Source organism: Oenanthe melanoleuca, chromosome 2, assembly GCF_029582105.1.
Source record: "Oenanthe melanoleuca isolate GR-GAL-2019-014 chromosome 2, OMel1.0, whole genome shotgun sequence".
NCBI classification, from domain to species: domain Eukaryota; kingdom Metazoa; phylum Chordata; class Aves; order Passeriformes; family Muscicapidae; genus Oenanthe; species Oenanthe melanoleuca.
Window position 1 is genome coordinate 91,632,291 of NC_079335.1, and position 27,721 is coordinate 91,660,011.

Consider the following 27,721-nt stretch of genomic DNA (forward strand, 5'->3'; position numbering starts at 1 on the left):
TTTTCTCCGGCATTGGCTGACTATCTTGAGGCTCAGAGCTCCCACAAACCATTCCAAAGCCATTATTCCTTTTTATTTTTACTTTTTTTTTTTTTTTTTTTTAATTTCAGCTGAACGGTTTAAACCTGCAAAACATGTTTACTGTAAAAGGTTGACGTAGTGGTCTAAGGTTTCCCTCCTGGAGCTGGTCCCAGTCCGTGGGCGTTGAGATTTCCCTCTTGGTTCACCAGACGTAATATGAGGAATTGTCTTTCTTTTTTTTTTTTTCCTTTTTTTTTCTTTTTCTTTTTTTTTTTTTTTTTTTTGGTCTCTTGCTTCATAACAACTTTTGCTCCCAGCATTTTTGTTAAATGAAATGTCACTAGCTGTTAATGAGTTGTCTATTCCCTATTTCTTCCCTCTCTTCCCTTTCCCCACAGTTGCTGATGGTCTGGACAGTCACAGAGGAATTTCTTAGAGCAAAACCTGTATTGTTCTTACTAGCTTCCAAAGCCACTGCTCTGGATTTTTATCTTCCTAATAGTTTAGATTACAGCATCTAAAATATTTCTGAACAAACTCCTTTTGTCATCATAAAAATTTCAAAAATGCATAAAGTCAGTGCTGTGTGAAATAATTGAAAGATTAGCTGGAGATGGAGTCATTTTGAATTTTCCTGAAGTATCGACAGGAAATAAAAACCAGAAACCTGAATCAGATCATTCGTCTTGCAAAGCACAAATTAAACATAGCAAAAAACCTGAACTTCTGGTAATCCATTTACAAAGGCAAATTGAACACATGTTAACTACTAGACTGGACGTCTGTAGGTTTTAAAAAAACCAGCCCAGCAAACCCCTTCCAAAGCAGAAGTTCCTACACTTCGCAGAATGTGTGATAAGTGTCAGCATTGTGTTGCTTTTCTAACTGATTGAATTAATTAGGGGCAGGGAGGGAGTGCTACAGAGGCTGGAGATAAAGGAGGCTGCTCCCAGACAGGGGATGTATCCTGGCTTGCCAAATTTTGGTCAGGATTTTCTACTGACAGCCCAGGGGAAGCATCTGTTGGATAAATTGTGGAGTGATCGCCAGTCCTCCCAAGAAGCCTACTTCAATTCTGGCACTCTCCAAAGGCATCGTTAAGGAGTCCCAAGCACAGTCTGGCTGCTCCTTCTCTCCCTGCAGCTGAACGTGGCAGTACCAATTCAAGGGATTCCTCTTCCAGTGTCACAAGTTAAAATGTAGGAAGAAACTGAGGGTAGATCTGCTAATTGTTTTCCAATGAAAAGACCTTCAAATCCACTGTGGTGTTTGTGCTGCAGCCTTCATGTTGTGCTTCTTTCCATACATTAAAAAGAAAGGCGTTTTGGACATTAAAACAATTGCCAGGGATAGTCCCTCAGCAGCATTCCTTTCACGGTAGGACAGCTGTACACAAAAATATTATTTACAGACATTTGTAATAAATCAGGCAGCTCTAAATGCGTCACCTCCATCTTGGCCATGAAAACGAAGAGAAAAGAAAAAGTGCATTCACTCTTTCACCTTTCAGAGGTTTTTGTAAGGCAGGCTCATGTCCATGTGATGAAGTTCAAAATAACTAATATTTGCATTTGCATGTCCCAGTGCTGCAATAAATGTCCAAAAGAGATGACATAAAGTCTCAGTTTCCTCTTCATTTCGGTAACATCTGACAGTGGTGGGACTCGTGAAGCTGCAAGTGTCTCTACTGCCCAGCTTATCCAGCAGTCTGCTTATGGCCTTTCATTTGTGTTTTTCTAGGCCTGCAGAATGGAAACCTTATATTCTTTGTTATTTTTCTTGTTTCTTTCCTATTGAGGTCTGAAGATGCAAGGAAATAAAAGTCCACCTTGTTTTCCAATTATTACTGTATCAGTAATATGCAAGAAAAATGACCAATCAAAGCAAATTTCTTCCAAAAGACGTGTTCTCAGGAAAAGTTGTAGTTGTGGCTTAAATCTATGCTTGAAAACAGAAATTCAGTAAATTTGGAAGACACAACACACCACGAAAAGCAGCTCCAGAAGTGGGACCACTGTAGCTGTACAAAACCAACTTCAAAATGGAGTCTAAATCTGTGTTTCCCAGCCTATGACCTTACCTTTTGACCCAAGTAGCAGACTTGGGTCCAAGCCAGACTAGGAGTATATTAAAATCAAATCCTGCATGACTGAGTAGCTTCCTTAATACTACCTTTCTTTTTGCATTGTTTAATATTAATATTGAGCATGACTTACAGCCTAGGCAGTGTTCAAAAGCCATCATAGGTAGCAGTATTGCTGTCTGAAAGTTCAGTGAATTGAGATGAAGAGCAGTTGCATATTTTGTCCAGGCTAGTGGCAGAGTAAACTCCCAGTGGCTTTCCCCCATCTAGGTATCATGAGCTCTGTGTTGTGGTTCTTCCTTTCAGAAAAGCTGAAGGAGTTCCTGTCACAGGTTACCCAGATGATCTCTTAGTTGGCCAGCACTTTGGGCAGTGTGTTGTAAGAGGTCCTTTTCACATAGGCAGTGCCCCTTCAAACAGATTGTTTTTGCAAAAGTTGTTCCTTTCTTGGCTTGGGAAAGGAAAAAAGGAGGAACTAGATATCTTTTTCTTTTGTCTTTTAGATGGTCACCATGTGTGGGAAATGGAAGCCAAAACCGACAAAGAAATGTGCAAGCCAGTAAGTCTGTCTTAAATATTTTAACATCAAGATGAAAAATATATATTGCCTTCTCCAGCACTGTTACTAAAGAGGGATTTCCAAGGCTTTGGCACTGAAATAGAACAAGTACTTAGGCCTCCCCTCCTGGAAATCTTTCTTTAACGTGAGCATGGGGTAAAAATCCTTTGCTGGAAGCTATCCCAAAAGTAGGAGAGACCATTTGGAAAATATTTTTTCATTGTCCAGGATGGGCCAGTTCCATCTGCTCATCTTTTGTCTTGCTGGGTCAGTTCTTTCCGCTGCTCCCAAAGCAATTTCTGATCATTTTCCTTGGCTTTCCTCTATCTTCAGCAGCAGAAACATGAGTCCCCTCACAGGAGATCAGCTCCACTTTGGAGAAGTGTGGCTCCCTCAGCCATGACTCTGAGTGGGAAGTACGTCCACTATTCCACGTCTGCAGGAATATGCAATACTTGCAAACCTGCAGGCAAACAATTTAAAGATCTTGGCTGAATTCAGGCCAAATGCTATGAAGAGCATTCCTTGTTGCTCTTTCAAAAAGTGCCAAGGGAGGTTTTGATGGTCATAGCAGATTCACTATGCATATGTGTAAGCTGATGCCCTAGAAGCTAAGTCATTCCTGAGCCCCTTGCTGGAGCATTTGATTTCTGACAGTGGAAGATCATCTACACATTCTCCATACCTTTTTCATGTTGCACTAGAAGTGCTTGCAACAGTGAATCTTCCATCCACAGAAGCTAACATGCTTAAAACTTCCTGAGTTGTTGTATGAAAATATATTTCACTGTGGAAAATGGAAATATTTGAGTAATGCTCTCCTAATGCCTTTCAAAGGAAATATTGTTAGGTTCAGATATATCAGGGATGACCTGCCAACCGAGCCGTTGTGCTTTCTCCTGCTGAGTTAGAGACCACAATTTGATTGTGTCCCAGATTTTTGGCAGAGGCAGGCTGGAGTCTTGTCCATATGCAGTATCATATTTGCTGTCCAAAGGGAAGAAGTGAAGGCTAGTGATTTTGCAAAGATCTGAGCCATGCTAAAATAATTTCCCTCCTTCTAGAATCCTTGGCATGGGCACTGGGATTGGTGGGAAGCCATCCTTGCCCACAGAGCCCACCAGCTTCCCTTCAGGGAGTGTTTCTCTTCCTTCTGGGGGTAAACTTCTCAATACCATTGTACAGCTTGACTGCCTTATTTGTGCCTTGACTTTCTGATTTGTTGCTTTTGCAGAATTCATTGGTGGTTGAGATACCACCTTTCCGCAATCAGAGAATTACCAGCCCTGTTCAGGTCAACTTCTATGTCTGCAACGGGAAAAGAAAGAGAAGCCAGTACCAGCTTTTCACCTACCTTCCTGCTAATGGTAATGAAACAAATTCCTTATCTCTGCTAGTAAAAGTGAGAGATAATGATGATACAGAGTTCTAATAATTCTTTAGTATTTGAATATTTTGGAAGTATGCTTGGTTCTATGAGGATAAATCCGGGAGAGCTGCCTTTGTCTGTGCTGCCCACACAAGAGACCACCTCTGCAGATTATTTCCATTTGCATTGGTGGCAGAGACCTGTTGAAACAAGGACTTCTGCTTTTGGGAGCTGAAGAACCACAACCTGATGTTTGTGAAAGCACTGAGTTCTCTGCTAAGTTGCTGTCAACCCTTGGTCTGACTTTCTAACCCCAGAGGGTAAATTGCATTCAAATAACATTTCTAAATTCACACCACAATACTTCGAGCATGCTGGGCTCTGAGCTGGAGGTGGTGTGTGGATTCTCCCTGCGGTCATCTCACACCTTGCTGCCTTGAACAGGGTGAAAATTGATCTGGACAATATGGGTAGAGATAGGAGTGCTCCATGTCAAATGCTTCCTGGATGGGAAATGTCCAGAAATGTGTGCCACTATTTTTTTTTTTTTTTTTTTTTTTTTTTTTTTTTGAGCTTATATTGGTAGCTGTGGGATGACAATGAAGTCATTCATATTAGCTGAATTCCAAGCAGGCTTGTATGAAGATTTTAATTGCTGGTAAATTTAGATTTTTAAAAAATATTATTTGAAATGGCCCTTATACTAAGAACACTCTCTGGAGGAGAGTAGGGAAAAGAAGGGTGGTTGTTTTGTTTTTGTAGGAAGGAAGGAAGAGTAATTAGCAAAAAATTATTAAGCTATGCTTTTTTGTAGACTTTCCAAGCAAAAATAATCCTTCAGTGGAAAATACCAACAAAGCAATATTCAGGTCATGTCACATGGCTTGAAGAGACATGCTAATTTTTTGTAGGTGAAATCCCATAAAGTACACATTTGGAATTTCCCCCAGTTAGCATGCGTGCACTTTTATCAGGACTTAAATTAAAAATAAGAGTACAGGAAACCTGACATGGCAACGAAGTGCTTACTGCATATGTTCTGTGTAGCTATGGTTCACTGAATCAGCCTACTTATGCAAACTTCATTCCCAGTGGGGAAGTCTGTGTATATTTAAAGACTGTTCATCTCTTAAATTGGAAAGAAAAAGAGTTGTTATTCTCTTTCAAAACACTTTTCAGCAACAAAAATCATTTGTAGAGGCAATCAGGTATTGCCTTGTCACCCAAGTTACCCTCATAAATATTTCAGGTTCAGGCCTCTTCTTAACTGCTGTTTATTAAGCAGCATCTTCCCTTCAGCCTTTACATAGGCCCTTTTTTACCATTGTATTCTAAACCCTGGGAATAGTGTGCACTCCTGCAGAGTTGGTTTATGCTATCACTGTTCTGTGTTGGGAACATTTGATGTTTTATTTGATGTGAAGAGATGGGAATGCATACCTAGTGACAGCAGACCTAGTGACAACAGAAACCAGCCTAGGCTTTATTCTGCAAAGACATCTTTAATTATGGTAATTGTTGAAAACATTAGGAATCTTGTTTAGTCTGCTATACCAATTTAAATTCTAGTGAAATCTTTTCATTTCAGTGTAAGGAACCTGAAAAAAAAATGTAACACCAGGGTAGGGTAAAGGAAAGCAGGTATTCCTACTAAATATTCTTTCCATTCCTGTTTAGTTCTCCACTCACATTCTCTTAATGCATATGTATATGTGCATATAGGTAATTGAAAAACATGCTGTGTTCTTTGCAGCCTCTCCCATAACAGTGGCAAAGGTGAATGTGCTTCTGCAATGATCAGAATTAATAGTATAGTATGTTTTTATTATGCTTGTGTTGTAATGCCTGTGTTACAGCTGTAAGGTTTTGCCCTTCCGTGGCTGGTATTTTTTTCCATCATGCCTTTCAAAGATAGATACAATCATCTCAACTATGTATTTAGGAACCACGTACTGTGATTGAATCAGTCATTTATGCTGCTGTATTTCTAGGAGTCATTTTAGGCTCCATTTGATTTCAGTCACAACATTCTTTTACTGTTTCAAGGCATTGTAGAAAACTAAAGTTTAGCTCATGCACAAAAAATTACTTGAGTCAGTAACCACTGGGTGATCAGTGTAAAAAATGTAGATGAGATAAGCATGATTTTGGCCCAGGTAACACTTTGTTGTTTAAACAAATCCCAGAAACAGAGAAGGTGTAGGGTTTTCACAAGCAAATGTCAGAGTGATCATGAAGTGTAAGATGTGGTTTTACACAAATGAGATGGTATCCTGTAAGCTGCTTCTTCTTCTTCCTCTGTGCTTTAGGACTAATCAAATGCTGCATTTCAGCGCCTACCATAGTTTTGCAGGTATTTCTGCATGAGGGAGCTTTTAAAAGCTTCATGATGCACATCACACATGTATTTTACAGCTCAGCTGGACTGTGCCAAAGCAAAATACCAAATGTGGACTAAATATTGTGTGAGCCCCCTGGCTGTGCTCCTGGGGTGGGTGTGGGCACACACAGACCAGTGGGAGAGCCGTGGGCTCACTGTGCAGCTCCCACCCCACCGTGGGGCAGTACGGGGTGTTTCCTGTAGCTCCTATTTCTCCTCATTCCCTAGGGGAACACAGCCAGTGGATCCAGGGACACGTGACCTCACCCATGCCACCTGCCATGGATGGTCCTATAGCATCTCCATGGAGTACAGCTGTGTGACATGCAGCCTGCACAAGCTGCCATCTCCAGCAGCGTTATTGCGACGCCACAGGGCTGTGGAGGTGTGGCAGGACTGTGCCTTCCCTCTGTTAGCTCAAGTGTTTGGCAGAGCAGGGACTTACTTGGTGAAGATGAGTTTCTGCTTCAGAAATAAAAAAAAAAAACCTGCTGTAAAAATCTTTCTGCTCTGTAAATGGAAAGTTTCAATGACAAAGCAAAACAGAAAGTAGATGCTTCGCAAAAGGAGCCAAGGTCTTGAAAACAGGCTTGCTGAAGTTGTTGGCTTAGGATGGACTGTAAACCTAAGTACTCATAATCCACTTTTAATTGCAATTTTGATTTACTGTTCTGCTAAATTTGAGCAACTCCTGAATCCTGTGTTAGCCGTATACTGTACAAAAATGACTGTAATGTCATTTATTTTAGTATTACTTCAATGATACACATCACTGAGCAATTGCATATCAATTTTGTCCTGGAGCCTGCAGGCTGTAGGCTCTTGAGACTCCTCCACAGACTTGCCTGGCACAGAAATATAAGTAGTTTCCATACCATTCTGGCACAGGTGAATTCCTGCAGCTCCTGTGGTAAGTACTGATGCACTTTGCCTTGCCACATCCCACCAGAATTTGAGGAGGAAGGCTCTGGACCAGGCACTGCAGACAGGAGTCTGAGCAGAGCACAATGAGCAGACCCTTGGATGTTCAGCCTTTAAAGTGCCTCCACTGCTGCAGCTCTGTGCAGGGGGCTCTGCAGCTCCCTAATGTGCAGCAGGACATTTTGGAAAGCCGCGTTTCAGGGTTAAACTAACTGGGAGAGTCTGAAGAAGAGCGCAGGCATGCATGCTGTGGTTCCAAATCCTGTGTTTTCATCTAAGAAAGCTGAAGGAATTCTCCTGCTCAGAAGACTTTAAACAATGAATGATAAGGATTAGATGTGTTTCTGTTTAGATTTCTTCAAAGTAGGTACAAAAATATAGAGGAAATGTGTTCAAGAACTTATTTTTCCAGATAGGAATGAGTGCTCAGTCTGTTTTCTGTTATTCAACAAGTATTGATATCAAGAATGTTGAACACAGGAAGGCTTTTCTTTGAATTTTATTTAGACATGTAGTGATATTTGACTAGCCAAAGACAGGCTAGTTTGTCCAGGAAATATTTAATAAAAAGGAAAAAGGAAAGTTGATGTGTTTCTTCTACTGGAATGAAAAATACACTTTTGCAAAGGGTTGATGATAAAGTATTTCCAGTTCCTGTTTCTGTCAGGCTACTTAATTGTCAAAGCATTATTAAAAGATCATTTCATTGCTTCTAGTATTTATTAAAATGGTGTTGATGTTCTGGGTGACTTTCACTTTGAGATGCGATTCAGTACCCACAGGGCCAGATTTCCAACTGCACAGCCTTCACTCCCAGAGACAGCTTTTCTGCAATTCCTTTGCCTCCCTGCAGTCATCTGCACAAGTCTCCAAGATGTTGAGCTCCTCTGAAATCCTGGCCACAGTGACTTGGTGCGGATGGAAGTCCTTTGAATCTGTGGGTGTGGAGTTGTGCTGAGAGCCTGCCTGTGGTGACAGTATTGTGGTTGACAGCCCAGTGGCACAGAAGTGAAGCTCCTGACATTGTAGAATAGAATCATAGGATGTCTCAAGTTGGAAGGGCCCCATCAGGATCATTAAGTCCAACTCCCCACTCCTTGCAGGACCACCCATTGGTGTACATTTGTAACGAGTTACTGCCTCTGCTCTAAAATTATCCCCTGCCTGCCACGCAGATGGGTGCATTTCTCATGGCTGCATTGAGCAGCCATGCCTCTGTGTCACCTCAGCCCTTCTGCCCACACCTCACTCACAAGTTAAAAGATGACATCAGCCCCCTTAGCAGAAATGAGGATGCAAAGTATTGCCACTCTAATGTGACACAGCATGTGGCTTGTGCTGATTGTCTTCTGACACCTCTCACTCTCAGTATTTGTTGAATTTTCATGCTTGAGGTCGGCAAAATGAGTAGCCTAGTCCTTTATGCAAAACAATGGTGATTTGGGGGCTGCTGGGGGAGCAGGGCAAATGCAGGGACTGTAATTGTGGCTGGTGCAATACGACCTCAGCAGCGCCTCAACAAGGGGACAGAGCATGGCTGAGCCAGCCTGGAGCCTCGGACCTGCTGGAGGAGTTTTCATCCCCAGGAGCATCTGGGGATGCAAAGCCAGCACATGGCAGGGCAGGGCTACAGAAGGGACAGGGTGAAAGGTTGGCCCCAGAGGACTTTTATTTTAGGTGAAAATAGGAACCACGGTTACTCATTTTTACACTGTACACTGACACAGTTTATTTCATTTGGCTATTCAGTGGCTGATTGTTACTTTTGACATTTAGCTGAGTAACTAAAAGCAGGTGAGGTTCTGTCAGAGTCCTGTTCTCATTCGTGACAGTCACAAAGTTCATCACTGGGTGTGTCAGCCCCTCCACTCCCATCCAGGAGCCATGGGAGGTCTGTGGAGGAGCAGAGGAAGCACGTGTTGTATCACCAGCATTACATCCTCATGTGCTGGGTACCCACTGGAGCTGCCAATTCTTTGTACACTGCCCACAGTTCATCCAAGTGACATCCATTTTCAGCAGTCAGACAGAACCCAGCCAGCTGCATCTGACCTGCAGAGTCTGTCTTGATCTATATGGAGAGGCATGTGGAGAATGCTGCCTCTCTGTGGTGCTCCATCTCCACCTGGACTGCCAGGAAAAAGCATCACCTGTGTGAAGGCCCTGAGGAAAGCAGGGGTGGGCAAGCACTGTGCATAAGCCCCTGGCTGTGTCTGACCATCAGCAATGATCACCCCTAATAGTTAACTTCCAGTGCATAAAATTGCCTTTTGTCAGTATCTTGATTTTCAAACATTGCCCTTCAGATGAAAAAACCCAGCCTGTAGTTTTGGTCATTGAACTCCTCCACATGAGCATTTTGAGGACTCCTTGCCTTGCTTCCCAGTGATTTCACATGCATGGAGGGATAAAGTCAGCAGTGATGGTGTAATGTTGTGTAGCACCATCAGAAAAGACCTCAGCCCAGTGGATTTTAACATCTGGCAGAGGTGACATAGAAGGCCTTGGCTGGTGCAGACTGGGTGTTGTGCACAGTTAAACACCCAGTTGAAGTCAGTAGTGGAGCCAGGTGCTGCACCACAATGTGGAAGCAGCAGTAGAGCAGCCCAAATGGGCATATCACTTGATTTTCCTATTCAACACTCTAGGATTTAACAAAGTGTTATGGTGGAAAATTTTTACCTTTAAATAATTTTTCTCTCTTTCTTTTGAAAGAAAGCTAATGCATAATCTTCTGTACTAGCACAACCCAAAATTCCCTCCATCTACCTTCTACTTCTCCCCACCTGGTTTAGCAGGGCATGCAACAAGCTACCCTATATAATATTCTGTCTCATAAATATGTGTAGAATAACCTAATAGTTTAACAGCTGTTGAAAAGCATTTAGCAAATGAGTTAGCTGGAAAGCACTTCCCAATCAGATAATGTCAATGTCTGAGATTATGTGGTGAGGTGTATGCACAAGGTTTCCATCTCCCTAGAGCTATTCTTGTATAAAACTGTACATATTCATCTGAACCTGTAAAAATCTATTCACAAAACCCAGAAAGGGCAGGCAGGCAGGCATGTTTTAGAGTTAGCCCTCCTGATGAGCAGCACCTGTAGTAGTGTACTAGCAAGAGAGGGTGAGTTCAGATACTTGTGCTGATAAAAGTTGCACACACATGAGTGCTTCCTGCAGTGTCTTGATAGCATGAGGTTTCTTTGTGAATGAGTCACCATGCACTGGATTTTAACTAAAAGCAAAGGCTTGGTAGCAGCCTGACCTTTAAAAATGTTTTGGTTTAATGGGAAGCATCTGCCCAGGTCCCTGTAGTTGACTGTCTCACAAGATTCCTGGGACTGAGTGCTCATCCCTTGTCACTGAGATTGCACTGCTGCACATCTGTTGGCAGGGCATTTCAGAAAGTTTTGCTCAGCCACTGCTGCTCGGTGTTGCTGAAGCAGGGATTTTTTTGTGAGGCCACCAGCCCCTTGCCTCTCCCCAACACTGCTGCTGCACAGTCAGAACAAGGGGTGAGGCTTCAAGTATGCTGGATCCAGCCAGTGCTGCAGCAGCAGCCAGGATTTTGTGTTTGTACAAAGCCAGAATGGCTAAACTGTACATGGAGATGTGTCCAAATTATTCTCTGGTCGGTCAGCAGCAGACTAGTGACAGGAGCTGGGGTGACCTGTGCAGCATCTTCTGAAGGTGTGCTGCCAGTGTCAAAACTGATTGACAAGGAAGGATTTCAAAGGCACAACAGTCTTTCAGAGCTCAACTCAGCAATGGAGATTTAGACACCTAACTCCTCAGCTCTCTTTGAAAGTCTCATCCCAAATTCTTACCAATTGCCAGAACATTTAGTCCAGAAGTTGAAGAAATGTGTGTGTGCACATGATGAAAAAAATAGTGTTTTGACTTTCACAGTCTTAACTAAAATCTGTGTGCAGGTGCCAGGGAACTACATCATAGTCTGCACCATGAAAGGAAGCTATTTTGTTGGATAGGTTCAATCAAACTTAAGGGTAAAATAACTATATTTTAGTATATTTTAGTGCCATAAATGTCTACACTGAGACTACTACACGGAAATGGGAATTTGATAGTTAAATGTTAATCAGGACAAAAATCTGCTTAATCAATAAAATTTTATTTTTTCAGTTCACATATTTTAATATCTCCCCCCCCCAGAAAAAAAAAAAAAAAAGTTTAAAAACCCATCTGGATTGCTGAAGTGCAAAAGCAAACACACACTTGTTAGAATTGTCAAAAAATATATATAGTTTATATCTGAGCACTTTCTGACTCCCTTTACTGAATGTACATGATTTATTATTTTTCTTCTAGGTTGATATATTAACTTTTTACCTGCTAGAAAGGCCTTTCATTTAAATGTGGGCTTGCAGAACTGGCTGAAATATTTCTCCCAGATTCAGACACACACAGAAGGACCATTGTCTTCCACCAGTGCCTTGGTATGATGTCATAACCCTGATCTCTCTGAGTAAGAAGCTTTGATTTATAGCTAGGGCTGCTGCCAATGCGTGGTTCTCAGAACTTCATATTAAATTAGATGACATAATGACATGAGTTCAGAGTCTGAGAAGGCATCACCAAACCATTGAAAACCAATTAGAAATTAATGTGCTTATCAGACTAATTTAGAAGAGTGACCTCTGTCATATTTTAATATTCAAAATCAAGGACTGTTTAAAACTGTCTGTCAGCTGACCTGATGCTTTGTGAAGTAAGAGGCATTTAAAATTTCACTGTACCAAACTTGCATTTTTTTTTTACCTTTTTAGGGCAAGGGCCAGATCCTTCAGCACTCTTAAATGAATAATGTTGCTCCTGAGTCTGAGCGTACATAGAAAGAGTATCATCTTTTGTGTTTACAATTTCACAAATTCTGGCTTCATTGCTGCAGTTTATTATAGATGAATCTCAGCATATGGCAAATTCAGTCACAGTTTTTCGTTTTTTTGTTCTAGCCAGCTGAGAGTCTGTGAGACTGGGTGCTACCTCAGCACCATGGAGCAGTTCTGAGACAGAATGATTGTTGCTGTTTGGTATGGCTCTGCTGGATTTAAGAAGTGATTCTGCTGAAAGTGCTCACAGGTTCTGAACAGCTGTAGGGCTTTGCAGTTAATTGCCAGCCCAGGCCTGCTGTGTGATTGACTTGGAGTGTCTCTTAGCTGGCATTCAAGATTTGAAATATTTGAGCTAGAAGTTAGTTAGCCAAATACTGTTCTCTGTTAAATATTAATCCTGAGAAAATTAGCAGTACTGTCTATATCACATTGCATGTCCCTATGTGAAATACTCCCCTGTGGAAGTCAGTGATGATGGAAACAGGTGTGTGTTATGGGAGCTAGGTCACCATGCCTCCACAGGGATGTATAACAGGGCTCAAAACCCCCTTTTTGATCTTGGGGTTGTAAAGACTTGCAGTTTATCAAGCATGAGGCAGTAGATCAGTGGTAACACAAGTACCCAGCTGGCCAGTGATCAGTCCTGTCCACTGTGTTGTGCAGAGGGTTCTCCTGTGAACTGCCCAGGGTTCTCAGGTGCAGGGCCCTGATTTGGACTTGATCCTTGAGGGTCCCTTCCAAGTCAGGGTGTTCTATGATTTTTCTGTCTAGGAGAAAATGGTGAAGGTGGGTACTAAGGTTTGTATCCTGTTCTAAGTCAGGTGCAGTTGCCCACCCCAGCTGAGCATCTCAGTCCCCCAGAAGTCAGTGAGACAGTGGGTGGGGGTGTGTTAGTTCCTTGTAGACTCACTGCAGTGTTTGAGTAACACCATAGACACTGTGATGGCAAGTGGGAAGCCAGTGAGTACAGTTACAGGCTGTTCTGCATTGGTTTGGGGAGGTGTGCCTTGAATACCCATAGCTCTTACTTTAGGCCCTCTAAAGTCCTTTGAAAAGTGGAAAAAAACAGTTGCCCTTTCAGAGAAAGAATATAAGGTGATTTACACCAGCTTTTGACACAATCAGTGTATTTTCAGAATGACCAGACCTCCAGGTAGTTCGAGTTGAGTTTGCAAATACGAACATTGGCAAAGATTTTTGGCCTTTGTTACTCCATTTGTTGAAGATACACAGACTAGGGAGAAGCAGGTAATGGGACAGACCAGCATAAATAAACCATCCACTAATGTAATGTAGCAATTTGTGATATTGTGTCCTCCACAAGTCAAGTACTGCAGTTATTCATGCAAAATACTAAAGTTGAGATCTGGCCAGAAGGGGGAATGTTGATGTCTTAGGTTTCTTCTGACATACTCAGCTTTACAGGTCTGATTCCAGATAATCTGGATCATTAATAATAGTTTCTTCATGGAAAAAAAAAAAAATCCTACAGACTTTCCTTCTCCAAACTGGTGCCTCATGACAATGTTTGCAGTTTTTAAAAGGGGGTTGAGTGGCTGCCGTCCCAGTCTATATGATGCTCACACTCACTCTGCACAGGGTTAATGGCTCTGCAGCTGGCAAAACACGGAAAAGTCAGATACAAATCCCTTCACCATTTCAGCAGGAATATTTTTTTCTGTCTTCCGGTGTGAAATTATTCTAGTGATGAGATTAGCATACAAACAAAATATAGGATACTGACTAAGGGCTGACTTTTTTTACTGTGTTGAAAAAACACTTCAAAAAAGGTATCAAGGCAGTTCAGTTGAACAAGTTCAGGCAACTCTAAGCATAAGTGCAGTTAGTATTTGTCCATTTAAAGGTATTTTCTTCCCCATTACATGAAATAACTGATGTCCAGAAGTATTAGTTCAAAGCAAAACAACCCTGACCAGTCTCTGATTTCCTTCTGAATTTGTAGGCACCAGGAGTGTCTTTGGTTGCTGTCACCATCTCCAAGTGAGTTTTTGGACTAACAGGTGTGGAATAGAGTCCCTCCCATCCATCAGGTGCGCAGCAGGACTTACTGGTGGTCCTCCATTGGCTGCAGTATGTGTATTTCAATGTAGCAACATGCAAAAAGAGATTCACAATATTCATGATCACTAATCAGACCTCCAAACAGACCCCATGGCATTGCTTTTGTAAAGAAAAAACTCAGGCTGAGGTGACAAAAAAGTGCTTGGTGCACCAGGAAGCAAAGGTGTGCTGCAGAAGAGCTACAATGAAAAGCCAGCCCGAGATCAGGAACCTGCCTTCTGTAAAGTCTCCAGCCTGCCTGCCACCAGGGCTAAAACCCTTCCCCAGGTTATAACAAGTCAGACAACTCCAGGGTTTATTGGAGTTGTATTGCCAGTGGTTGAGCTTGGAATTATTTAGCACAGGTGTTTCTATAACAGTGATATATTGGGAAAATTCAGTGTTCAACAACCATCATATTTCCAGCTGTGCTGTGGTTAGTGCTAGCACAGTGAACCTAATATAAAACATGTGAGAATATTTGCTAGCTCAGGAACTTGTTAAAGGTATTTTCTTACAATATCTGAGTTGCTGTGTTTATCTAGGTGCGTTTCTTCGGTCTTGCATTTTCCTAAGGGGTGTGATAGTGGTTTTGTAAAGCTGTCACTGAACCTGGAATCTGCTTCTCTGCAGCCAAGTGCATTAGTAGCCCTGCTAGCCAGTGTGCAGCACACAAACTGATGAAAATAAGGTTATGAGAAATCCAATGACAGTCCATCACACCTAGCATATTTGTCTTGAGCAGCACCTGTGCATCTGTTACATATATAGACCTGTTTTTACTAGGGTGCTAGAAATCTTGAAACAAGTGTTGCAAGCATCTACATGTAAAAGAACATAAAAGGAACAAAGTTAACAAGGGGCTCGGGGACTGTAAAACAAGGGTAGTGAAGTGCATTCACCACCAACAAAATCTGTGAGTGCTAAAAGAGGTTTTATATGTGCAGATGGACACGTGTGTTTTAAGGGGCTCAAAAAGACTCATACACAAACATAATAAATGGCTGGACAATGTGTAAGAGTTTTGTAAAATGCATGCAAATAAAAATATAGTCAGAGACACTTGTGCAACACACCTGTATCTGAGCAGGGTTGTGAAAAGATGTTTCATTATTAACTTCGTGCCACAATGGGTTGGTTATTAGAATATTATGAAAAATATTCTCTGGTGTCACCATAAATTTTTTAGAAAGAGGATAAATGCCACTATGCATCCATATGCAATCATTGTGTGCATTAGAGTTGCATCTGTCTAGAAAGAAATACATCTACAGTCTGGCTTGGCTCTATTATTTTTAATTTTCCTGATTGAGAAGGTGGGTTTTACCTGTGCACTACATCTGTTGTAGGAGAAGCTTCAAAGACACCTCTTTATGTTGAAAAGACACTTTGATTTGAGAAAGGATCTTTCTTCTCTGATTTGAGAAAGCAGCTCTGCATTTTTAATGACTGAGTTGATGCTCATGACAATCATTTCTGTCCACATTCTGGTAGTTTTTAGAGACATGACAGCTCCATTAGGGCATTGTTTGGGACAGTGGATAGAGCAAGCAGAGGTCTAGAACAGGAATCAGTTTGTCTTGGTAGCCAGAGATCAACATTTTTTTAGGAGCTGGCATTAGCAAAAATCAAATGCAATTAATATAAAAAACAAAAAAAATCAGATCCTACTCTTTTAAAAATATCTTCATAACTGAAAATTTCTTGTACATAGCACTTTGTCATGTATCTTTGCAACTTCATTTTCATTCTAAAAAATCAAAAAGCCCCATCTCAACCTTATTATGCTCCAGTTTACTGCGTGTACAGACGTTTATCAAATGGGCCATCGGTAGCTGTAGAAATGCAGTAGTCTATCCAAGTTAAAATTCTTGCCTTGATTACTACAAATCCATGGAGCCCTTGGGTCCAAAGCTTCCACTGAAGCACAGCTATTTGCAAATAGATTTTTATAGCACATTAGTGCTGGAGGAGAGTCCAAAGAAAATAGTCCTTTTCAATATTAGAACCAGCTGTGACTTTCTTGTGCTGATGACTCATTCATTTTTTTTTATAGGGTGGGAGAACTAGGCAAAAGACACACAGAGTCTTATTCACGACGTTGTTTGTTTTGCAAAGGGTATCCTAGCCACAAGCCAACTTGATCATACCAATACGCAACTCATGTTTATTTAAAACCTTTTTTCTTTTAACAGTTCCAATTATAAAAACAGAACCCACAGATGACTATGAGCCTGCTCAAACCTGTGGACCAATGAACCAAGGCTTAAGCCCTCTCTCTAAGCCGTACTACAGCCAGCAGATCATGATGCCCCCAGATCCTGGTTCGTGCCTCGTGGCCGGCTTTGCCTCCTGCCAGCAGAGGAACGCCGTGATGTCACCTTCTCCCAACGCAAGCCCCAAGCTGCACGACCTCTCCTCCTCTCCTTACAAGTGCATCCCCAGCCCGGGCCACAGTCACCTCGGACTTCAGCAGCCCGCTGGAGGTGTCCCCGCCATACAGGAAGTGCCAAGGTCTATAGTTGTGCACCCAAGCCCCCCCGAGCAATCATCTCACGTCATGCTGCAGCCGCAGGTGAGTCAACATCTGAGCAGTAGCTGTCCCCTTGGTTATCAACAAACACTCTATCCCAACAGTCCCTCTTCTCCAGTTCCATCTGTTACCCAAGAGCCAACCTATTTGCAGTCCTGCAGTCCAACTCACTCATCCATAATGGGTCAACAGCAGCAGCAACTGCCGAAGGTTCACAGAAATGAGTCTCCAACAACCCAACCACTGTCATTGCCAGAGTTGCATGAGGAAAGTAATCATAATTTGGCCCCTATTCCTGTAACGATCAAGCGAGAACCTGAGGAATTGGACCAGATGTACCTGGATGATGGTAAGTCTTCCACAGCACAGGTTTGCCTTCACCATGTTGCTCTATCAGTGAGTTCCCTTAACCACCCCTTCTTTTGAATACTGGTGGAAAAAAAGTTCTGTTAATAGCCCGGTGTAAAGGTGCAGACTTTGCTTGGGTTGTCTTTATGCAGGACCCTTTCATTTAATTTGCAATAATGAAACCACATTATCTAAGCATTAAATGTTGTTAGATAGCACAGAGCTCTAGCTGCATGACCAGTAGCTATGTTGTAATAATCTTAACTGTATATTCTTGGCTTACGCCCATGCCAGTGACCTGTGGAGCTGCAGTGAAAACATATTTAACATTGTCCCATTCATAATGCAGTGAAAGGTCTGATATGTAAATCTGTTCACTGAAACTAAGTGTTAAACTGCTCTACTTTTGTTGAGAAGGTTCAGATTAAGAAGGGAGGCATATCTTTCAGCGTCACTTTTCAGTCTGTTAGCATCTGCTGTTAAGACTACCTTTTTTCCCCATTTTTACTGTGGCGTTGCTGCTGCTTTTTCTCTTCTTTTTTTCCCCTTTTTCTGGTTTTGTAAGTCTCTGTATGTATATTTATTCTACATGCAGCACTGAAAAGTTGAAATGTTGTGATAAACTTGTAAGACCTTAGTTCCCAAACACTATAAAAGGGATAATATGGAATTTGGTTATGTGACCATACTGAACTGTGATTTAACATTTGCTGCTAAATATCCCAGAAGTCTTCTGGACTCTTACCTTATTGCAGGATGTGAATTCCCTTCCAATAGCCACGTAACTTTATATAACATACCATGCTAATTGAAGAAGAAATGCCACTTAAACTGCTGCATTGAAATTAATTGGTGCCAAGGAACATCTGAATGTTATTGTCCTTCAGGGAGAATTTAAGGACAATTCATTGCACTGGTTTTTTTGAAAAAGGACATTTTGTCATTCTATTTTAAACAGTATGCTACTCACTGAAATAAGATTGCAAATTAGTGTTCTGGAGCCTGAGCAGCAGCTCTTTGCTTTTAAACTCTAGGAAAATTATTTTTCTTAACACAAGTTGTTATTGCTTAAATAATAGAGAGGTCCAGGGAACTTTTCCTAATTAGGAGTTTAGGTCACTAGTTTGGCACAACACATCTCTTTGACAAGGTTTTCTTCATACAGTGTGCATTTTTATCACTTATCTATGCTGTAAGGAGCATGATTTCAACAAACTAAATGAGAAATGTAGACAATCCAAAAATAGCCATGCCAGAATTTTGGATTTGAGAAAAAACAGAATTTATCTATGTAAGGAGGAGAATTAAGATAAATCTAAACCTAGTGTATAGCTGTCTTTCTTAGAAAAGTGCAAGAAAGGGGCAGCCTTCCTGCTTTACCTCTCAAAAATCCAGCAAACTCTTCTCTGACAGAGCCATGAAAGCTGCCTTTGGCTGGTCCCTTCTGGAGAGATGGGAATGTATCTCAGGGATGGGGGGAGAATGAACACCTCAGCCATGTCTGCTTTAGATTTCTCATGGAGGAACAGAGAAACTTTGTTACTATGTGGTCTGAGAGAGAGGTTTTAGTATTTTCATCAATCTCATTCTCTCTGACAAAGCGTAAATGGTTTAGCCTTTAACCTCATCTCTGTTCCATCACTCTCCTCTGGACACACATGCACACCAGTCCTCTAACAGATGATCAGAACTAATTGTAGAAGCTACCATGTACATCTGCACTGATACTTGAGGCTGACTTTGAAGATCTCTTCAGCTAGCCAAATCCAGATATGCTACCCTTTGGGATCCAGCAGGCTTTCAAAATCATTCTGTGTCTGACCACAAGAACTATAGACCAAGAAAGACATAACAGTCCTGATAACAGTATATAATAGGAAGAAACCCAAGCCTTTGTAGTTCAATGAATTACATACCATCAGTTCCCTCTGAGGAGGTCAATGAGAAATGGCTAAAATGATACTTAGGTTTGTCTCAGGGATCACACTGAGCTCAACCCACATGAGCTGCCTTTTCCTATCTAAACCTTATCTCACTGCCTGAAGGAAAAGTCATCCACTCTGTCTATATCTGAAGTGGGCTACTACCCTCTTTCTGTTTGTCTCAATATCTGGACGAGGGCCTAAAGGCAGGAGGTGTTTCTTGTTGGATTTGTGCTGGCCAAGATACCTTGTTCAAACCATGCAGAGCTCTGGCATGCCTCAGACATGCAGCACAGGAGCATGAAGGTGTGAGTCAGGCTGGAAGCCTGTTTAGGTATATGCTATATGTATTTCATGAAGGCAGCATTTTCACCACCACTGCAGACATTGGTTTCACATTACATTTAATCTGATGGAACTGCAGGCTCCTATGGAAGGGTGGCCTCAATCCACCTTGCTCTGTCACATGTTCTTAGTGCTTCCTTTGAGTCATATCAGTTGATTATGGAGCAGCAGAGCAGGCTAATGGAAAATTAGCATGCCCAAAATAGCAAAATCCACATAGTCTTCTGTTGGGACAGCTCATGGAATGATGTCCAGTAGCTGGATCCAGCCCTCAAGAGAGGGGCAGGAAGCCTGGTGCTGTGGGCTGAGGGGTGCTGCAGGGTCACTCTGGGTGGCAGAAGCCACCAATAGGCCAGAGCAAGTGTAAGCTGAAGCCGCTTCTGATATGATCTTATCCTCCCCAGCAACTATCTAATCACTCATCCTGTTTTGGTTAAAAATCCCCTCTCATTCTCACCTGTCGGTTACGGAAGGGTGACGTCTGGGCTCCGTCACTCAGTCTCAAAGGGCAGTATGACCCCTCTGGAAACCACTGGTGATTGCTCCTGCTGTCCCAGGGGGTGCTGCTCACTGAGATCAGCACAGAAAAGGCAAAGCACATGTGCAGCACCTTTGTGCCTGGTGCTCTTTCATTCACACACCTCTGGTCATAACAGTGGAGCAAGGGGCCATGAGGTTTGGTGAGTGGCTCATACCAAATAGGAGCAACTCGTTTTTTCATGGGTGTGACTTTTTTTTTTTTTAATAGGAGCTTTTTGAAGGTATCACCATTTTTAATTACTAGTATATCCACCTCTAAGTCTTCTACTTGTTGGAGGAGTGGATGGAATATCTGTAGCACTTGTGAACAATATGAGACAGGCCAGGTGTACTTAACTGCTTTCCTTCTCTGCTAATCCAAGTATAACAATTTTTTTCCTCATCCTTGATTAATGAAATATTTTAATGACATTAAAAATTAAATTCTCAAAGCATCACTCATTTTAATAAGTATATCTTCACAGCATCTTGTAGCTATTTGATACCTTCAGTTTTATCTAAAAGTATTTAAGAAGTATGAGGTATTGACATCTAGCATACTTGGGGAACTACCAGAAAAATAAAATATCCAATTTATTTTCCCAGATTATAACTGATAAAATTTTGGTTACTTGTTTACCTCTTTAGGGAGGTTTGATTTATGTATCTAATATACATAGAGCAGTTTTGGACTAGTACAAGCAGAAATCTTTTGGTTTCAGCTTATGGGTTCAAAGTAATATTCATTCCTTTAGTTCTGGAATATGTCCAAATATAGACCATTTACACTGCAAAGTATAGATGGAAAAAAACAGTCAATGAATTTATATAAATAGAGATCCTTTATATAAGACATTTTTCAGCTTTGGTAAAGGTGGGTAGCTGAAGTAATATAAAGGGAGCACACAAAGAGAATTCCATTTTGGCAAGTAAATTCTGGTCTTGGCAATCTTACTTTAAATCAAAATCTACAGTAGCCACCTGGGCTAGTCATTAAATGTGCTGTCCATTTCAGTATGTGAGTATTTGATTCCACATATAGAACATATTTAAATTCACGCTGTAAAGTGATACCTGATATATTATGGCTATGCTCTTGATACTGAAAGGTATCTGGCTTGGATACCAGCACCCATTTCAAATCATTTTCAGTTCAGCCTCTTAGCAAAGATTATGGCTGACTGCCTTTGCTGCCTTCACAGGAAAATTTCATTAAAAGTGCTTGAAATTGTGACATTTATGCCTGGCTTTGGTCCTCTGCAAGAGTCCATGGTCCTTTACAAGGGGAGAGGGAGTGTCTCCTGTCCTCTGCACCTGCGGGACCCTGGGGCACCCTGGTAGGTGATGCTGGGACTGACAGTGTCTCCATGTGCATGTGCCACTCCTGCCCATCAGTGATGTTTGCCTTTCAGATCTATCCTGGGAGGAGTGTGGGGTGATAGGGTGCTGTAGCTCATGGAACATCATTAGGCAGGCAGGCGTGAGGGACCTCTTTAGTACAAGTTCATGCTGTAATTTCTTTTAAGAAAATAAGTATTATTTAGATATTGATGTGTCTGCTTTGAGACATGAAATGGAATTAGTATTGCCCAAAGGGATGGGTAGTTTAGGGAAGCTACAAGCTGATGAGAATTCTTCCTGATCTCTCGGACCAGGTGTGAAAATTTGCCTAATTTATATCTTTGTCTCTGTATTTATATTTTGAGTGTGCTTCTCTCTGCAGTTATCTAACTAGTACTTGGGTCAAAAGCTATGCTAGTCTGCTCTTGAACTAATCCTCCTTCTTTTCTGTTGACTAGGGCAGCTCAGACAATTTTTCAGAATTTTAACTGACTTGCTTAGAGGTAAAAGAAACCCTAAGCCAGAGGCAGGAGAGTGGAAGTTCACAGAGTTTTCCAGATGTCCAGGCAGCTGGAAACTGGCCAGGCTTACAACAGGAGATGCTCTAGGTGACTTGAAATCACCTTCCTCATACCCATTTCCCTTTCCTGGACCTGTGTGGAACACAGAACTGAGCTCCAGCTCTTTCATTTCACCGGGATGGATGATGCCAAGAAATATTTTTCAGGTTGTAACTGCCACTCCCACAAGCTATTAGATATTTTACCTGCAGCAGAATGTCACTCATTTGTGAAATTATTTCCTGCTGTTAGAAACATCAAAGAATGTAGTTTTCATTACAGATGAAAATGAAGCTATTTTGAAAAAGCAAGAGGGAAACACATTGGTAACAGCAGGAAAAAATGTATGACTTATATTCCCAGCAGATTTCAAGGTGTATTGTACATTCTGTAATCCCATTTGTTATATTAATGCACAAAACTTTGCAAAAGCAGTTTTTAATTGAAAGCAAATGAGCATCCTGGAGGATTCTTTAATCAAAGTATTTGATTACCCAGTGCTTGAGTACTGAAGGCCTGGCTTCTAATCTCAACTTTTGAGATGCAGTGGCAGCCTTGTTGAAATCAGGAGCACACTCCCGTTGCTGGCCATGGGGCCAGAGTTCCACATGCTGTTGAAAAAAATGTTTTCCAGAATGTCCTGAGTCCCGTGTAGGAGCCAGAACTGAAATAACAGTATCTGAAAGATAGATCTCCTGTCTGAAGTTTTGTGTATTAATTCAGCCTCCTCCTCTCCACATGAATGCTTTCATAGAGGTCTCTATCCTGATCTTGACTTGATCGGATCTATAAATCTTTGCATAGTAAGATGAAAATACACAGGCCATAAGCAAAGGTATCTGATGTTTGGATATGTGGCTAGCAGAAAGTATCAGAACCACATAATCATCTTTTTTAAAACAAGGAGGCTTTTGTTCTTGTGATTGTCTTTGCACAGCTGTGAGTTTTATAGCACCATGCCAATGAATGCACTCATTGCGACTTGTATTTTACTCTGAAAAGGTAAATTGGGAGTATTAAGCCCCCAATAAGTATGTAAAAGTGGCAAAACCACAGGTAAAGTGTTACTAAAAGCTGCACTCCTGCCAGCCATTTCATTTTAAACATGGCTCTTTCAAATAAATATAACTTTTGCAGTAAAAGCTGGAACTCCTGGATGTAATATGAGCTATTGCTAATGTCATTCCCATGAATTGCTTACAGTGTTGAACCGTTAGATGTCTGACAAGTCCATATATCTCCTATACAGTATATATGAAAGTTTTCTGCGTCTAAACCATATGTTCTTTTTTTACTCCTCTATATTCTGGAAATGCACGTGGTTTGGTGATATAGTTTATTTGAACAGGAACCATAGCAGACAGAATTATTCTTTCGCTGAAATGTATCCTTTTTCATACATCTCAGCTTCATGATTAAAGCAATTGGCTTTTGAGGCGTTAAGTTTAGTCTGCTTCTGCCACAATTATGCCTTTGAAAGCTCCTGAGTTCACCCAGTGATTTCCAGTAGTCCAAATGTCATTAGAACAACATGCAGGTAGTCTGCAAAGTCCAGTAACACTGTCTACACTTTTGGCTTGGGCGAGCTTTTCCCTTCCTCCCTCTTGGCCAAGCCTTGCAGCTCTGGGAGAAAACAAATAGCTTTCCTCATGGAAAGTTTTACTTAACCTGGCATGATGCCTGAGCCTAGACCCTCCTCGTCTCTAATGATGATTGAAAGTGTACATGCTACTGTGATAAAACATGCTGAGTCGTTAACATTTGGGGCTTGGGCTGCGGGCGATGAGTAAGGGAGGCTGAAGTAATGCATTCAGTCAGACCTTCGCTGGACTTGCACGTCTGGGTTGGAGGGGGATCCTGTTACACGAAACCACACACCCCCGGGAATGCCTTTTGCTGTTTCTAGCAGGTTTGATGAATTGGGTCTCCCAGGAGGCCTGCCAGAAGGAAGCCCCCAGAAGCACAGATGACCAGACTAGGTGTCTTTCCTGGTTTTCTGCAGCCCCAGGTGTGCAGAGCAGACCTGCCTACCTCTGAGCTGTGGTATGCTGTGAAATACAGTAGGGAACTTTGCTTTCTTTCAACGTCAGCACTTATATTTCCAGGGAGGTCCTGAGTCTCAGGCTTTCAAGAAAATGCCCAGTCCCCTTGGAGAAGTGCTTAGTGGCTCCAGCCCCATTCAGTGATGCCAGACACTGGTGGAGGGGGCAGGAGGCTGACCAAGCGACAGGAAAGCTGTAGAAAGCACTGTTGAAAAAGCAACCTTTGGTTGATCTGCACACTCACCTTCACATTAGCACTTGGAGCTATTGAGTGTTTGTCTGAAGCTGCATTGCTGCCCCTCTTTCCAGCTGAGAGCAGCTTGGAAGGAGTCACTTCTCACTCCCATGCCCGGTCCATTCTTCCATTTTCATTCTTCGACTTCTATACCAATGGCTCTTGGTGTTGCCATTTCAAATGGTAAAGGTTTTGTTGGTTATTTTCTGTAAGCTTTCCCTGGCAGTCAGCAGAGGAGAAGTTGCTGTATCTGAACCTTGGTAACGTTTACATCTGCTTTTAAGCCTGGAGCAGTGCCAAGGAAAATACATGGCTTGCAGAAGCACAAGCTTCGTGAGAAAGCTTTGTTCCGATGCAAATTATTTTAGGAATATGTTGTTTGTTTGAGTCGTTTCTGCTGAGCTGAGCAGTATTAGCTGCTCAGGTGTGGCCTCGTGCTTTGGCCTCCGTGCTCTCATGTCCTGAGCCCCTTCTGTCAAAACATTTGTGGGGAAGTTGTGGTGGCAGGCCCCTCTTCTCGAGGGAGCAGAGCACGGCGCAGGCACCTCCGCGGAGCCAGGCTGGCAGCTCAGCCCAGCAAACACATCCGTGTCAGAGGGAGCAGCCTCCCCAGCTGGATGTGCAGCGCTCCTGGAGAGGCTCTGGCAAGCTGCTGGATCCCCAGGCTGTGGAGGGCCTGCCTCTGCTCCCGCTTAAGTCAATAACACCGTTCCCTTTGGGTTCCTCGGGAACAGGCCCAAGAGCGTGGCTGGTAGTTAAAGCACACATAATAGCTGCATTCATGGCAGCCTGGTCCCTGATAGACAGGCAGAGGGGGAGTTTTTCCAGGCGGATTTCGGCACGGCACCGCTCATTGTTTCATCTGTGTCTGCTGGACAGCCAGGGGCTGGGGCAGGGGCCTGATAGTGCCCTGACCATGGCTGCAGAGAGCAGGCTGCCCGATAACCTGGCTCCGCGTCCTTCCTCCGCTCCGAGGAGCTGATTGCAGCCAAAGGGGGCACAGCTTCCACAACGGGCTTATCACCAGCCTGGGAGGAAGCTCGTGAAAAAAAGCAGACCCTCAAAATGTTCCCCTCCTCCTCTGTCACTGAGGAAGTCTGCGAAGCCTGGGCATTGAAAATACCTGGGAACAATCGGTGAGTAAGAAATGCAGGAGTAAAACTGCAGTCCTGCTCCTCGCTGGCCAGCCTGGCTGGGTTTGGCAGCAAACCAGGGAGCTGGACCAGCCCTCTGTATCTCCTTTACAGGCTTCACTTTTAGGTCCTCTACATTTTTCACACCATGAAACTTACTGCAAGACAAACAGCAGAAAGCTGAATGAGAGGGTGCTGCAAGTGTGTCAAAACTCCCAAACTCTGTTGTTCCTGAACATAATTTGTAGTATGAGCACTGGAACAGTCTTGAAAAAGCAATGCTACAGGCTATCCAAATCCATAATTAGTGGATTAATTTTTTGATCTTTATGTAGTTGTAGCTCATTATCTAGGCATCACATAAATACAAGAATGTTCCTCACTTGCCTTTCCTTTGCACAACTAAAACGTGATTTCTCTACTAAATTTGGACTCTCCTGCAGCCATACTGCTGCAGAGAATGCAGAATACAAGATTTTACTCTTCATGTCTGTACTGTCCAGATTGCTTTTGATGTTAGATTTCTGTGGGAGATCTGTGAAGATCTATTCCATTTCATAACTCTTTGGGGTTGCAGAATAAGTATTGCTGTAGATATTATGAATCCATTTTGATATCCTGGGAGCAGCAGTCAGTTCCTTTTCTAGTGCTTCAGGGAAAAGATGTGTTTCAGTGCCACCTGATAGAAAAATCTTCTGCAGATTACTTAAGAAGTAGAAAAACGCTATTTTGGGTCACAAGAGAAGCCTCCAAAAATAACAAACTGAAGAATATTTATTTTAACCTTTATTTCTGTCCTGCACATGCAAATCCATACATAGATAAAGTGTCTGAAATGATCTGTAAGATTTCGTGTTCTAATTCTTTTACATCTTTGCAGTTGTGGTGGGCGAGAGTGATCTAAGTCTCTTGTACTCATGACTGACTTTTCTGAAAATCCTGCATGTGCCTGTTGAGTAAAGCCTTTTAGAAACATGAGGTCAGGTGGAGAAGCCCATCCCTTGGAGGTTCTGTTGTGCACAGTCAGTTCCTGAACCATTGCAGCTCCATACTGCTGCTCACCTCTGAGTTGTGATTGTCACTAGTGCTGGCATCTGACCTTTTGCTATCCAGTTATTCTTTTGGAAGAGTGAAGTGACTGCTATTAGTTGACTTATGTTTTTTTCCTCTGTGATGACTGTGTTCCACCAAGCTCCAGGCTGCACTTGCACTCAGCTATTGGCTTGAAGCCTTTCACCTCAGACATCTGCATGAGGCAATAACAACTTCTCTAGGCATCTTCTTCTTACAGTAATGTCTTTGGGTCAGTAGCACTGGGAGCTTCAAATGTTCTTCTCAATCTAACATGACTTTGTATGAAATTGCCATATAAAAAGAGAAACTGGTTCTGATTTTTTTTCAATTACACTCTTTGTTTTCTTTGTTCTGAGAAACTTCCCTGACTCATTAGCTGATAACCCCTGCACAACACATCGTGAACCCCAGCAGCCAAAGGCTGGAGCTTCCTGAAGTTGCTGGAATTGATGCCATGCACATTCTGGTTTGGCAGTGTTGTAATGAGTCCAAGTTTTGCCAAGCTCACTGCACAAGAGCTCTCTGCAAGGGCCCCCAGAAATGGAGCTGGCTGTTCTATTCCAGACCCTGAGCTCCTAGGGAGCTTTGAAAGAGTTCTCAGGCGTTTTTTTCCTGGATTTTTCTTCCCCACAGAGAGTATGTTAGGATGAGGAAAGACCTCATTTCAAAAGAAGAAGAAGCAAAGCTGATTCTAGGGCTGAAATTGCCATCAGCCACAGAGAGAAGACTATGCTTTTTGCATCAGCAGACAAACCCAGGGGCAGTGGCTGCTTCAGAAAACTTTCCAGGAATTCTCCCACTGTTTCTGGAAACCTGTGCTGGACCTTTACAGGCCAGAAAAGCACACTACCACCTATTTAAACCATAGACTCATAGTTGGATGAGTTGTCACCTCTTGGTAGGAACCTGCAAACCTCCATTTTTACCAGACAAACTCCTGATTTCTGCCCTATTCAGCACATAGAGTTGTAGAGACAAAGGTGACCATGGCCTTTGGAATTATAGGGTTCAGACTTACCTTCTTGCAATCCCAGATATTTCATGCCATTTCAATGGTAAACTTAAACCTTAAAGAGGAGCCAGCAGTGCTGAAGTCAAGGAAAGGTTTGCCAGAAGGACTTGCTAATGTGAAAGCAGCTTCTTGGTGCTATTTTAGTAGCCAACTCACAATTCCAGAGATAGCTGCAGCCCTCAGCTTAATTGGTGTGTGCTTGCTGGCAGAGGCAGAGCTCTCTGCTGCAAGACTTCAGGACCCCCAGTCAAAGCTGGGGCTCTGCATGGGCTGCCAAGGGTTGAGCACATTGGAAGGGATGGGGAGATGGGGCCCTTTGTGACAAGTACAGACTAGTGCATGTGTGTATAGACATTATTTGGGAAAACTTAGTAAAGAAAATAAAGTAGAAGCTGTCTCATGAAGCTG

At 42.4% G+C, this 27,721-nt stretch overlaps 1 protein-coding gene across 6 annotated transcripts in view; it reads left to right on the forward strand.

The window, feature by feature from the left end:
- NFATC1 (nuclear factor of activated T cells 1) overlaps nucleotides 1-27,721 on the forward strand; it is a 107,006-nt gene that overhangs the window by 58,363 nt on the left and 20,922 nt on the right. For 2 of the 6 annotated variants that reach the window (XM_056483897.1, XM_056483898.1), the window contains exons 7-9: nucleotides 2,608-2,663; nucleotides 3,898-4,030; nucleotides 16,445-17,131. In XM_056483897.1, the coding sequence (XP_056339872.1) occupies nucleotides 2,608-2,663; nucleotides 3,898-4,030; nucleotides 16,445-17,131 (876 nt within the window). Of the gene's footprint in view, nucleotides 1-2,607; nucleotides 2,664-3,897; nucleotides 4,031-6,640; nucleotides 8,076-16,444; nucleotides 17,132-27,721 lie in introns of those variants that run through there. The other 4 variants (XM_056483899.1, XM_056483900.1, XM_056483901.1 and 1 more) reach the window with 4 other exon arrangements.